This window comes from Lissotriton vulgaris, chromosome 2_1 (assembly GCF_964263255.1).
Source record: "Lissotriton vulgaris chromosome 2_1, aLisVul1.2, whole genome shotgun sequence".
NCBI lineage: Eukaryota > Metazoa > Chordata > Amphibia > Caudata > Salamandridae > Lissotriton > Lissotriton vulgaris.
In genome coordinates, this window is record NC_141687.1 from 18412139 (window position 1) to 18426533 (window position 14395).

At 49.4% G+C, this 14395-nt stretch overlaps 1 protein-coding gene across 2 annotated transcripts in view; it reads left to right on the plus strand.

Annotated features, from left to right (window-relative positions):
* Positions 1–14395, plus strand: part of STK11IP (serine/threonine kinase 11 interacting protein) — a 367631-nt gene that overhangs the window by 323260 nt on the left and 29976 nt on the right. For both annotated transcript variants that reach the window (XR_015308314.1, XM_086954340.1), the window contains exon 22: positions 5883–6061. Coding sequence is in view for 1 of the 2 variants with exons in the window: in XM_086954340.1 (XP_086810466.1) it covers positions 5883–6061 (179 nt within the window). In the remaining variant the exon portion in view is untranslated. The remainder of the gene's footprint in view (positions 1–5882; positions 6062–14395) is intronic.

Sequence of the window (14395 nt, forward strand, 5' to 3'; positions counted from 1 at the left end):
GTGGTTACTATGACAGGAGCTCTGGCTGCAGTGGATGGTGTAGGGGAGGTGGTTACTATGGCATAGGAGCTCTGGCTGCAGTGGATGGTGTAGGGGAGGTGGTTACTATGACATAGGAGCTCTGGCTGCAGTGGATGGTGTAGGGGAGGTGGTTACTATGACATAGGAGCTCTGGCTGCAGTGGATGGTGTAGGGGAGGTGGTTACTATGACAGGAGCTCTGGCTGCAGTGGATGGTGTAGGGCAGGTGGTTACTATGACATAGGAGCTCTGGCTGCAGTGGATGGTGTAGGGGAGGTGGTTACTATGACATAGGAGCTCTGGCTGCAGTGGGTGGTGTAGTATAGGTGGTTACTATGACATAGGAGCTCTGGCTGCAGTGGGCGGGTTAGGGGAGGTGGTTACTATGACATAGGAGCTCTGGCTGCAGTGGATGGTGTAGGGGAGGTGGTTACTATGATGTAGGAGCTCTGGCTGCAGTGGACGGTGTAGGGGAGGTGGTTACTATTACATAGGTGCTCTGGCTGCAGTTGATGGTGTAGGGGAGGTGGTTACTATGGCATGGGAGCTCTGGCTGCAGTGGACGGTGTAGGGGAGGTGGTTACTATGTCATAGGAGCTCTGGCTGCAGTGGACGGTGTAGGGGAGGTGGTTACTATGACATCGGAGCTCTGGCTGCAGTGGACGGTGTAGGGGAGGTGGTTACTATGGCATAGGAGCTCTGGCTGCAGTGGGCTGGTTAGGGGAGGTGGTTACTATGACATGGGAGCTCTGGCTGCAGTGGATGGTGTAGGGGAGGTGGTTACTATGACATAGGAGCTCTGGCTGCAGTGGATGGTGTAGGGGAGGTGGTTACTATGACATAGGAGCTCTGGCTGCAGTGGGCGGGTTAGGGGAGGTGGTTACTATGACATAGGAGCTCTGGCTGCAGTGGATGGTGTAGGGGAGGTGGTTACTATGACATAGGAGCTTTGGCTGCAGTGGATGGTGTAGGGGAGGTGGTTACTATGACATAGGAGCTCTGCCTGCAGTGGATGGTGTAGGGGAGGTGGTTACTATGATGTAGGAGCTCTGGCTGCAGTGGATGGTGTAGGGGAGGTGGTTACTATGACATGGGAGCTCTGGCTGCAGCGGATGGTGTAGAGGAGGTGGTTACTATGGCATAGGAGCTCTGGCTGCAGTGGATGGTGTAGGGGAGGTGTTTACTATGACAGGAGCTCTGGCTGAAGTGGATTGTGTAGGGGAGGTGGTGTAGGGGAGGTGTTTATTATGACATAGGAGCTCTGGCTGCAGTGGATGGTGTAGGGGAGGTGGTTACTAAGACATAGGAGCTCTGGCTGCAGTGGATGGTGTAGGGGAGGTGGTTACTATGACATAGGAGCTCTGGCTGCAGTGGATGGTGTAGGGGAGATGGTTACTATGACAGGAGCTCTGGCTGCAGTGGATGGTGTAGGGGAGGTGGTGTAGGGGAGGTGTTTATTATGACATAGGAGCTCTGGCTGCAGTGGATGGTGTAGGGGAGGTGGTTACTATGACATAGGAGCTCTGGCTGCAGTGGACGGTGTAGGGGAGGTGGTTACTATGACATAGGAGCTCTGGCTGCAGTGGATGGTGTAGGGGAGGTGGTTACTATGACATAGGAGCTCTGGCTGCAGTGGATGGTGTAGGGGAGGTGGTTACTATGACATAGGAGCTCTGGCTGCAGTGGATGGTGTAGGGGAGGTGGTTACTATGACATAGGAGCTCTGGCTGCAGTGGGTGGTGTAGTAGAGGTCGTTACTATGACATAGGAGCTCTGGCTGCAGTGGGCGGGTTAGGGGAGGTGGTTACTATGACATAGGAGCTCTGGCTGCAGTGGATGGTGTAGGGGAGGTGGTTACTATGATGTAGGAGCTCTGGCTGCAGTGGACGGTGTAGGGGAGGTGGTTACTATGACATGGGAGCTCTGGCTGCAGCGGATGGTGTAGGGGAGGTGGTTACTATGACATAGGAGCTCTGGCTGCAGTGGACGGTGTAGGGGAGGTGGTTACTATGACATAGGAGCTCTGGCTGCAGTGGACGGTGTAGGGGAGGTGGTTACTATGACATTGGAGCTCTGGCTGCAGTGGACGGTGTAGGGGAGGTGGTTACTATGGCATAGGAGCTCTGGCTGCAGTGGATGGTGTAGGGGAGGTGTTTACTATGACATAGGAGCTCTGGCTGAAGTGGATGGTGTAGGGGAGGTGGTGTAGGGGAGGTTTTTATTATGACATAGGAGCTCTGGCTGCAGTGGATGGTGTAGGGGAGGTGGTTACTATGACATAGGAGCTCTGGCTGCAGTGGATGGTGTAGGGGAGGTGGTTACTATGACATAGGAGCTCTGGCTGCAGTGGATGGTGTAGGGGAGGTGGTTACTATGACAGGAGCTCTGGCTGCAGTGGATGGTGTAGGGGAGGTGGTGTAGGGGAGGTGTTTATTATGACATAGGAGCTCTGGCTGCAGTGGATGGTGTAGGGGAGGTGGTTACTATGACATAGGAGCTCTGGCTGCAGTGGACGGTGTAGGGGAGGTGGTTACTATGACATCGGAGTATGGCTGCAGTGGACGGTGTAGGGGAGGTGGTTACTATGACATAGGAGCTCTGGCTGCAGTGGATGGCGTAGGGGAGGTGGTTACTATGACATGGGAGCTCTGGCTGCAGTGGATGGTGTAGGGGAGGTGGTTACTATGACATAGGAGCTCTGGCTGCAATGGATGGTGTAGGGGAGTTGGTTACTATGACATAGGAGCTCTGGCTGCAGTGGATGGTGTAGGGGAGGTGGTTACTATGACAGGAGCTCTGGCTGCAGTGGATGGTGTAGGGGAGGTGGTTACTATGACATAGGAGCTCTGGCTGCAGTGGGTGGTGTAGTAGAGGTGGTTACTATGACATAGGAGCTCTAGCTGCAGTGGGCGGGTTAGGGAAGGTGGTTACTATGACATAGGAGCTCTGGCTGCAGTGGATGGTGTAGGGGAGGTGGTTACTATGATGTAGGAGCTCTGGCTGCAGTGGACGGTGTAGGGGAGGTGGTTACTATGACATGGGAGCTCTGGCTGCAGCGGATGGTGTAGGGGAGGTGGTTACTATGACATAGGAGCTCTGGCTGCAGTGGACGGTGTAGGGGAGGTGGTTACTATGACATCGGAGCTCTGGCTGCAGTGGACGGTGTAGGGGAGGTGGTTACTATGGCATAGGAGCTCTGGCTGCAGTGGATGGTGTAGGGGAGGTGTTTACCATGACATAGGAGCTCTGGCTGAAGTGGATGGTGTAGGGGAGGTGGTGTAGGGGAGGTGTTTATTATGACATAGGAGCTCTGGCTGCAGTGGATGGTGTAGGGGAGGTGGTTACTATGACATAGGAGCTCTGGCTGCAGTGGATGGTGTAGGGGAGGTGGTTACTATTACATAGGAGCTCTGGCTGCAGTGGGTAGGTTAGGGGAGGTGGTTACTATGACATAGGAGCTCTGGCTGCAGTGGATGATGTAGGGGAGGTGGTTACTATGACATAGGAGCTCTGGCTGCAGTGGATGGTGTAGGGGAGGTGGTTACTATGACATAGGAGCTCTGGCTGCAGTGGATAGTGTAGGGGAGGTCGTTACTATGACATAGGAGCTCTGGCTGCAGTGGATGGTGTAGGGGAGGTGGTTACTATGACATAGGAGCTCTGGCTGCAGTGGACGGTGTAGGGGAGGTGGTTACTATGACATAGGAGCTCTGGCTGCAGTGGAGGGTGTAGGGGAGGTGGTCCCTATGACATAGGAGCTCTGGCTGCAGTGGGCGGGTTAAGGGAGGTGGTTACTATGACATAGGAGCTCTGGCTGCAGTGGATGGTGTAGGGGAGGTGGTTACTATAACATAGGAGCTCTGGCTGCAGTGGACGGTGTAGGGGAGGTGGTCACTATGACATAGGAGCTCTGGCTGCAGTGGGCGGGTTAGGGGAGGTGGTTACTATGACATAGGAGCTCTGGCTGCAGTGGACGGTGTAGGGGAGGTGGTTACTATGACATAGGAGCTCTGGCTGCAGTGGATGGTGTAGGGGAGGTGGTTACTATGACCTAGGATCTCTAGCTGCAGTGGATGGTGTAGGGGAGGTGGTTACTATGACATAGGAGCTCTGGCTGCAGTGGATGGTGTAAGGGAGGTGGTTACTATGACATAGGAGCTCTGGCCGCAGTGGGTGGTGTAGGGGAGGCGGTCACTATGACATAGGAGCTCTGGCCGCAGTGGACGGTGTAGGGGAGGTGGTGTAGGGGAAGTGGGTTCTAAGACATAGGAGCTCTGGCTGCAGTGGATGGTGTAGGGGAGGTGGTTACTATGACATAGGAGCTCTGGCCGCAGTGGACGGTGTAGGGGAGGTGGTTACTACGACATAGGAGCTCTGGCTGCAGTGGACGGTGTAGAGTGAGGTGGTTACTATGACATAGGAGCTCTGTCTGCAGTGGACGGTGTAGGGGAGGTGGTTACTATGACATAGGAGCTCTGGCTGCAGTGGACGGTGTAGGGGATGTGGTTAGTATGACACAGGAGCTCTGGCTGCAGTGGATGGTGTAGGGGAGCTCTGGCTGCAGTGGATGGTGTAAAGTGAGGTGGTTATTATGACATAGGAGCTCTGGCTGCAGTGGACGGTGTAGGGGAGGTGGTTACTATGACATAGGAGCTCTGGCTGCAGTGGACGGTGTAGGGGAGGTGGTTACTATGACATAGGAGCTCTGGCTGCAGTGGACGATGTAGAGTGAGGTGGTTACTATGACATAGGAGCTCTGGCTGCAGTGGACGGTGTAGGGGAGGTGGTTACTATGACATAGGAGCTCTGGCTGCAGTGGACGGTGTAGGGGATGTGGTTAGTATGACACAGGAGCTCTGGCTGCAGTGGATGGTGTAGGGGAGCTCTGGCTGCAGTGGATGGTGTAGAGTGAGGTGGTTATTATGACATAGGAGCTCTGGCTGCAGTGGACGGTGTAGGGGAGGTGGTTACTATGACATAGGAGCTCTGGCTGCAGTGGACGGTGTAGGGGAGGTGGTTACTATGACATAGGAGCTCTGGCTGCAGTGGACGGTGTAGGGGATGTGGTTAGTATGACACAGGAGCTCTGGCTGCAGTGGATGGTGTAGGGGAGCTCTGGCTGCAGTGGACGGTGTAGGGGATGTGGTTAGTATGACACAGGAGCTCTGGCTGCAGTGGATGGTGTAGGGGAGCTCTGGCTGCAGTGGATGGTGTAGAGTGAGGTGGTTATTATGACATAGGAGCTCTGGCTGCAGTGGACGGTGTACTGGAGGTGGTTACTATTTTATAGGAGCTCTGGCTGCAGTGGACGGTGTAGGGGAGGTGGTTACTATGACATAGGAGCTCTGGCTGCAGTGGATGATGTAGGGGAGGTGGTTACTATGACATAGGAGCTCTGGCTGCAGTGGACGGTGTAGGGGAGGTGGTTACTATGACATAGGAGCTCTGGCTGCAGTGGATGATGTAGGGGAGGTGGTTACTATGACATAGGAGCTCTGGCTGCAGTGGATGGTGTAGGGGAGGTGGTTACTATGACATAGGAGCTCTGGCTGCAGTGGATGATGTAGGGGAGGTGGTTACTATGACATAGGAGCTCTGGCTGCAGTGGACGGTGTAGGGGGGTGGTTAATATGACATAGGAGCTCTGGATGCAGTGGATTCTGCCGGAGCGTTGACTCCACTGAGATGTGTAAGATGGAGTCGGCGACTTTGGGTCATGGCCTAGCAATGCAGCCTGCGGGATGTCCTTGAACTCCATATGCTGTGATCATATATGTCTGCATGCTATGATAGGTTGTACGCAGTTGTCAAGAGGGCTTCGACTGAGTAACACGTTGACTGTCATCTACTTTCCAATTGCAGGGGCCCGCCTTCAAGCTGGCTTCGGAAGAGGGCCACGCATCAGCTGACTTCTTTGATGCACCTGGAGTTTGGTCTTTGGAGCCAGATCCTGCACATGGGATTTGAAACCCCCCTGACATCCTACAGCCTCCTGATCCGGAACCAGATCCGCTGTGATAAGTTCTACCAGTGCTTCCGGGGTGAGGATCCAGAATTTGAAGAAGACCAGGAATTGTATTGAAGGCTAATAGGCGAAGGGCGGGAGGCACTGAGCAAGGGGACTGAGATGCTAAAGTGCTTTGGGTGGCTTCTAAAAGGGGCAATAGCCCAGAAATCTTTAAAAGGCAAATACTTTATGGCAGAATGATCGTTCGACTGTGGGAGGGTTGCCCCACTACAAGGATCATAGAGACTGATGCAGAGTGAGGTACAGTAAGAGGGACCGAGCTCTGGTGAGTGCATGGTGAGTGGCTGGCGTTCCCACTGTAGTGAAAAAGAAGAGAAAACCCTGCCAGGGCATATATCTAGGTCCTACAAGAGGATCCTTAGGATAGAAACTGAGGTTTACAAGCTATTGAACATCAGAGCCAATTACTACTCAGTAACCATTCATTTTCTTTTTTTTGTATAAATGTATTGTTTTGTCAAACACATAGACATTCATAAGATATGGGCACAGTTGGTGTCAGAATAATAAATAGGACAGTTTTTTTCTGTCATTATCAAAGAGACTGTTATAGAATGACAGGCGTCCCACACACCCAGTCATCACAGCAAGATACACACTCAGTTGCACACCACTCTGTAGTGACCAAGACAGGCAGGGGCTGCCCTGGCTGCTCATGAGAATAAAAAGTGTCTCCCTCCCCCTCACCCCCACACTAGCACAGAGGGTAGCTGCAATCTCCTGGGTTAGCGCCGGTGCTCCGGCACATTGGAAGCAAACTCTATCTAGGCCTGCCTGAAACACCAGTGGTTAGCGCTGGTGCTCCGGCGCATTGGGAGCATGGAAGCAAACTCTATCTAGGCCTGCCTGAACCTAGTATTCAGTGGCTGCTTTCTGCGTAGAAAAGAGCAGTGGGGGTGGTGTGCTGGCTCTGTAGACTTGAATATGTTCTGAGACTAGACTGTCCTCACACTTTCTTCATGACAAAGAAGGATTCTGCTGGAAGCTTTCTGCATATTCAGTGGGTTATTACACCTTGGGCTTACGTTTCTCTCCTAAATACTGGCAGTGTATGCCACTGCCAGGCTACTTAGATGTAGCTTGCCGGCACTGCTCCAGCTTCCAGATTTTGAGCTGGCCTAGCTGGCAAAGAGGTCACAAGGAGCAACGCTGCTCCCTCCATCTTTGGAAGAGCCTCCCACTGCGCCTCAGACTGAAGAACAGTCACTACCAATGCTGAGGTCCTCCGAAGGCTCTTTTGAGTATCTTTTCTCCTGTGAGTGGACATTACTTCTTGTGAGTCCTTTGCTGTTTCTGCTAAAGTCCCCTGTGTTTTTTACATTCTTCATCTTCTGATTCCATCTTATAATAATGCGTTCAATAGATGAGTGGAGGTTGAACTCTTCTTGGTGCCATGGAGGACGGGGGAGAAGGGGGGAGCTTCTTTAGAGGCTTTATCGACAGCTAAATACACAAAATGTAGCAGTGGGTCACACAAAAGGTATGGACTAACTACGTGTCTGGAAACAAAAGCTACACAACATATGTAAGTGCTATCACAAATGGGTACTCCTTCTTTGTAAGAAAAATACCCATCAGTTGTCGATCGATACCGCCCTGTTCATCATCTGGGATCCTTCTCAACCAGAAGGTGAGGGTTGTTTTCTACCCACTGTGGACAGGAAAGATGGAAACAACCGATCTAACCAATGAGGCCCAGTGTGACGTCTGATATACCGTGGTGTAACGTGACAACTGTAGAGCAGAGTATAAGAGTGGTGAAGTGAAAAAGTGCTGAGTGTGACATAAAATTGGATAGTGAAGAGGAAAAAAGAACACTTTAATGAGACACCTCTTTATTCCCAAATCAATAAAAAGAGCAACACAACAGTAGCTTTAGCAAATACCTACTGCTTGATTTGGAAGGTCGACATGTTTCGGCAGACTATGTGGATCGCAAAGGGTATCCTGCTGCTTCATCAGGACCATTGTTACTACTTCTCTAAGTGTTAGTGAAGAAATAAAACAGATTTTTTTTCACCTGGGTATTGTGTATGTCCTCATTCTCCTGCTCTTTTGAAGTCCCCAGAGCGATAGATGATCAGGAAACACACAAACAAACACGTAGAAAGACAGACAACCAAACAATATTATAAGTTTGGTTAAAATTCATAAAGTAATTTAGCTTGAGATAAACTATTTTATTCTCTGGTGCATCCAAAGATTGCACAGATACTCTCTGATGGGTAGAGTATAAGCTCTCACTTACCTACTCGGCAGGAGAGAAAAACTCCACCTCACCTGGCCACAGCGCAGGTCAATGGAGCACCGCTCTAGAGGGCAAGAATGTCATAGAGAAGGGGATTAATATGACCAACCAGTTGCACTGTTATCATAGCACTACTCACGGCACCAAGACAGCGTACCAATTGTTATCAGTGTTAGACATTGTAATGTTTGATCTTAATTACATAACCTTGATATTCTCAGCGTGAAGAGGGGCTGATTTGAAGAGTTTAATATTCACTGGTGCAGACCAATTACCTCTTAATCGAACATAACACTCCTCGTTTACTGTAACTCTGAATCGAGCAATATTCGTGCGAGGTGTTTATGTAAACCGTAAATGGGTAGCTTTAAAATTTCAATCGTAATTATGTTATGCTGGTATTTTGGCATGTAAAAGTGGCACATATTTTAAGTTGTTTTTAACATTCACAGAAAAAAGCTCATTCTCTCTATTTTTCAAAAACGTTCCAATCCTCTTTGGATGTAACTCCAAACAGAGTGATGCACGTATGTGGAGCTTACGATGGACATATAGTTTCAATTTAAACAAACAGTTGTGTGCCAAGCTTCAAAAGAGCCTGGAGAATGATGACACACACAATACCCAGGTGAAAAAAATCTGTTTTATTTCTTCACTAACACTTAGAGTAGTAGTAACAATGGTCCTGATGAAGCAGCAGGATACCCTTTGCGATCCACATAGTCTACAGAAACGTGTCGACCTTACAAATCAAGCAGTAGTTATTTGCTAAAGCTACTGTCCACAGAGGGTAGAAAACAACCCTTACCTTCTGGTTGAGAAGGATCCCAGATGATGAACAGGGCGGTATCGATCGACAACTGATGGGTATTTTTCTTACAAAGAAGGAGTACCCATTTGTGATAACACTTACATATGTTGTGTAGCTTTTGTTTCCAGACACGTAGTTAGTCCCTACCTTTTGTGTGACCCACTGCTACATTTTGTGTATTTAACTGTACTTTTTGGGGGTTGTAGCATTGCAGGTCCTTGAACATCCCCTTAGGCTCTCTCTCTATAGTTGTGTATTAATGCTTTATAGACAGCACCTTCCCACCCCAGTAGCCTTAAAGAAGAGTGGTGCTGGGTCATTGTTCAATAGACGTGTGAATCTACAGCAGGGATCTGTGGTGGACGTCTTCTTTCATCTTACCATAGTAACACACACACACACACAGATATAAATATATTTTGTTTGTTTTTCACACAAAAAACAGGTGTAAATAAAGATCTGTCTTTAACTTGCACCCTTGCCATGCACTGCTTATGACTTCACATATTACATTCATCATGACATGTTCTATGACGTCATTTATGGCATCAATGATGATCTCTCAAATGACATCACTGATGACATCATCCAAAGAGTGGGTTAGTTTGTGTTATTGTTTACATAGTGGAGGATAACTACCATGTTGCTTCTCTACCAACTTTTTTACACCCTGTGTCCTACTAATGGGTGTAAGTGTTTATAAAACACATGTGCTCCTGATGCATTATGTGTGTGTAGAGGTTTTGAACATGTCATAAATATTTGTATTGAACAGACTCTCTGTGTAGGTGCCAGTTGGCGACTCGTGTTCAGCATTTTCCTCAGAAGTTTTTGGTTCTGTAGTAAAAGTTTCTAACAGGCAAAGATTGTGCATAGTAGCTACTAGGAATTGTAAGCAGCCTTGAGTTATTGGACAGCATCGTTTCGGCGTGACAGGTTCTACATAACATACGAGACTGTGTGCACCAGGTACTAACCTATGTACGTGAGCATCTTTTGCTTCAGAAGATGGGCTGTCCGTGAAGCTGTCACCACAGTATGAAGGCTGATGGCAGTATGATCGTCAGCACCTTCCGACTTTGGTTATTTTAAGGCAATAGTGTCTTTTTTGTCAAGTGTTGCATAGAGTGTGCACTGTTCTTAGTAGATACGTTTGACTCAGAAGTTTTACAGTGTGGTACAGAGTCAACTCTCTCCATAGAGTAAACACTGTGTACAGTGCCAACTTTTCCATTCATATCAATTTCTTTCTCCATGTCGGTTTTTGTGACTGTAACGGGTTCGATACAGATAATATCTGTCCGTAGCAGGGCACTCATTTTGGAACAGACGTTCAGTATCTTGAGAAACTTGTCTTTAACATTTGTGTACGGATTGAACACCGTATGCAAATGAGGGTTTCCAATATATCTGTGTTTGATTGTTAATGCGAACTACGCTGCTTGTGAAGTGTATGGTACAGGGTCAATGTGGCACATAACACATGCTCTCAACACCCCAGGGGGCTGTAGATGTGATGTCATAAATTATGTCATTTAGCATGTCATGAGGGATGTCATGTGACGTCGTAAGCAGTGCATGGCGGGACGCAAGTTACAGTTAGCTCTGCTAACTAACTATAACTGGTGAATTTCTGTTTTTTTTGCATTCACAACGTAAATGTTGTTGCTGACATATTCACCTAACTATGACCTTACTTTAACTTTTCTTTTTTTTCAGTGAATTTTTACCTTTTTTTAAACCAAAAACATATCTCTTAAACACACCTAACTATGTTACTTTAACCTTTAGGTTTTTTCAGTGAATTTCTAGATTTTTTCAAATGTAAAGAAATATTATATTTCCATATGTAAAGCTAATTACTCGCCAAGCACAACCCTGTGGCCAACCCCTGCAGCCCCCTCCTATTTCCCAACTCCCCACAAGCAGCCAACCCCACGCTGAGCACGGCCATCTGTTGCTTCCAACTCTCTACAGGCAGCCACCTGGAAGCAGTCAACCCCTTTGGTCTTTTGTGGCTTGGGTTTAGCCGCAGGGTCTAACAGCCAGGCTCAGCTTCCAACTCCCCGCAGGCAGCCAGCCCCACACTGCATACCGCCTTTGGCCATGTGCAGCGGGGCGATGCCAATAGGGCTTGGTCTGCCGCAGGGCCCTGTGGCCAAACGCCAAGCAGCCTAACCCCACACCGCGCACAGCTTTGGTGTGCACAGTATAGGTTTGGTCCCAGGGACCCCATCCCCTGGGGCAAAATATATATTAAGGGGAGGGAGTATGCAGCCCCCTTCACATTCCTTAATTGGCCCCGGGACCCCATCCCCCAGAATTGGCACCGGGACCCTATTTGTCAATATTGGCCCTGGAACCCCATCCCCCAGAATAGGCCCCGGGGCCCAATCCCCCAGAATTGGCCCTAGGACTGCATTACATTATAAAGGGAGGAGGAGGGGGCATGCCCCCTCCCCCAGCCTTATTAGGCTCCGCGGACCCCATCCCCGGAGCTGAATTAGTAATTTTCCCTTTTCATGTTTAAAAATGTCACATTGAAAAGAGCCCATTCAGTGTTTATAATGGAATATGAATCATCATTTAGGTGTTAGCTCATAGGAATAGGGCACTTAAATACTCAAATGTATTCAACAAGCAGTAGGGAACAGACTCCTTCTGCCATTTCCGGCAGTCATAACACCGCTTCTTCCCTACCATTGAAAGTACCTGTCCATGCTTTATCCTAAGATGTCCAAAATGGGGGATTATGTGGCTAGTCATGTATACAGCTGCATTCATTATGCCTCATGCATCATCACTTACTCCATGCCTTTGTACCTATGACGCTTGAGCACTTATGATGCCGAGTACCTATGACGGCTGTGTACTTATGACACCTGAGCACCAATCACACCTGTGTACCTATGACGCCTGAGCACCAATGGTGCATGAGTATCTATTAGTACGTATGATGCCTGAGCACCTATGAGATCCTTTGAGTGCCCGAGTACCTATGACGTCTGAGTACCTGTGATGCCTGAGTGCATCTGGTGTCTGAGTACCTTTGAATACCTATGAAATCTGAAAATCTGTGACACCTGAGCGACTGTTACACCTGAAGACATGTGATGACTAAGTACCCATGAATACCTATGACGCCAGAGCACCTATGACACCTGAGCACATATGAGGCTTGAGCACCTATGACACCCGAGTTCCTATGACACCCGAGTTCCTATGACACCCGAGTTTTTATGACACCCCAGCACCTATGACGACTCAGTACCTATGGCTACTTATGACGCCTGAGCACCTATGACGCCTGAGTTCCTATGGCACCCGAGCACCTATGACGGCTGAGTACCTATGGCTACCTATGAGGCCTGAGCACCTATGAGGCCTGAGCACATTTGATACTTTGGTACCTATGAGGCCTGAGCACCTATGAGGCCTGAGCACCTATGAGGCCTGAGCACATTTGATACTTTGGTACCTATGAGGCCTGAGCACCTATGAGGCCTGAGCACATTTGATACTTTGGTACCTATGAGGCCTGAGCACCTATGAGGCCTGAGCACCTATGAGGCCTGAGCACCTATGAGGCCTTCACTTCCTCTCACTCAAGCAACAGTACAAATGCAGGTCCAGTTTTTTGGTATACGAGCCTGGGGTATGGAAAGTGACGTCCAGATGTTATCACTCTCTATAGTTCATTTTGCTGCCAGAGGGGAAGTAGCAAACCATTGCTAAACTCCACTCCACTCTTGACCAGTCAGACACTGCGACCAGAGCCATGGCTCTGGGGCTGCTGGTGCCCAGACTGTTTTGGGGCTTTTCTGATTTTACTTCTTGAGAACTGTCATTTGATGTCAGTCTTCTTTCTGGGTTTTCTGACATGTGGGATTTATTTTGCACAAACCTTCCTACAAATGAATGTAACCGTGTACATGGCTGGGTTTACAGGACTGTGCATGTGGAGCATTGGTATGTACCAGGTGCACTCATTGGTGCAGCTGTAGGGGTTTGCAAGAGACAAAGGAGGAGGGACTAGAGTGGGGGTGGCAATGGGTTCATGTTGCAATACAAGCAGGTAAGTAGCACACAATACACAGTGGTCACCAGGCTGCGACCAAACCATAACTAAAATAGTGGTATGCGAGCTACGACTCAAGTCAAAACTATACCCAGAAGACGTGGAAGTGTTGGGGACCCAAGGAACCACCCAAGGTAAGTAACCAGGAACCCACAGAGGCCGTGTGCAGAGTGGGAACACGACAACCTGCTCAATACAAGTCAACAGGTAAGTAGCTGTTGCAATTTTAAAGAAGGACCCTTCCCAGTGGACCCTGAAGATACCCTGTGGAAGACAAAAGGTTGGAGAGCCACCCACCTGTGGATACCCCAGGAACCAGGATACCTACGCCAGAGGAGCGGGGTGCATAGGTGTAAAGTACTGTCGGAAACCTCAGTCGAGCTCAATGGATGACTTCAGGAAGATGCCGCTGCTGGAGAAGGAGAAAGTGTCCGGTGGAACCCAAAGGTGGATTCAAGGTGAGAAGAACCTGCAAGCAGAGGGGACAGAGTCTATGCCACTCAGAAGGGACCAGAAGGCACAGAAGACGCATGCCCACTGAAGGTGGGTGTTGCAGGAGAGCTGATGGTGACCTTGGAGCTTTAGCTGTGAGGACCAGGCGACGCTGTGGAAGACTCGGAGCTGTTCACGAGCTGTCCCACGTCGGATGTCGAGAATTGAGGCGTCGGTGTTCGCTGGGAGCACCAACAAGCCTTGGCAACTGCAAACACCGTGGAAAGTAAAGAAGGTGCACTGTCAGGACTAGCAAGGTCCAGGTGACTCACCACAAGCAGGGAAGTCAGGGCAGGCCCAAGCAATCAGAGGAGCCCAGAAGAAACAAAAGACTCAACAGGACCCTGTAATGGCTGGATTTTCTGTTTAGATGGGATCAGCCCCCAGGGGCCCCTGTGACCCAGCCAAAACGTACTCACCTTCCCTCCTCAGATCGTATTCACAATGAGTAGATATACAGACAAATATACAGGTCGCACCTAAGGATGGGGAATGACAATATATGTCTATACGGATTTTCTACAATATCTTATTCACATCAGTTGGTCTCGCGGCCACCCCGACCCAGACCGTTCTACCCTAGGGCAGATCTGACACACAATCCGGTGTGTCTACACATGGGCCTGCAGAACCCAATGCTCCCTTTTCCAAACTGTTCGCAATCCTGTGAAACTACACACTAGTTCAACCTCCTAGTGTTCTCACTTATTCAAGCCAC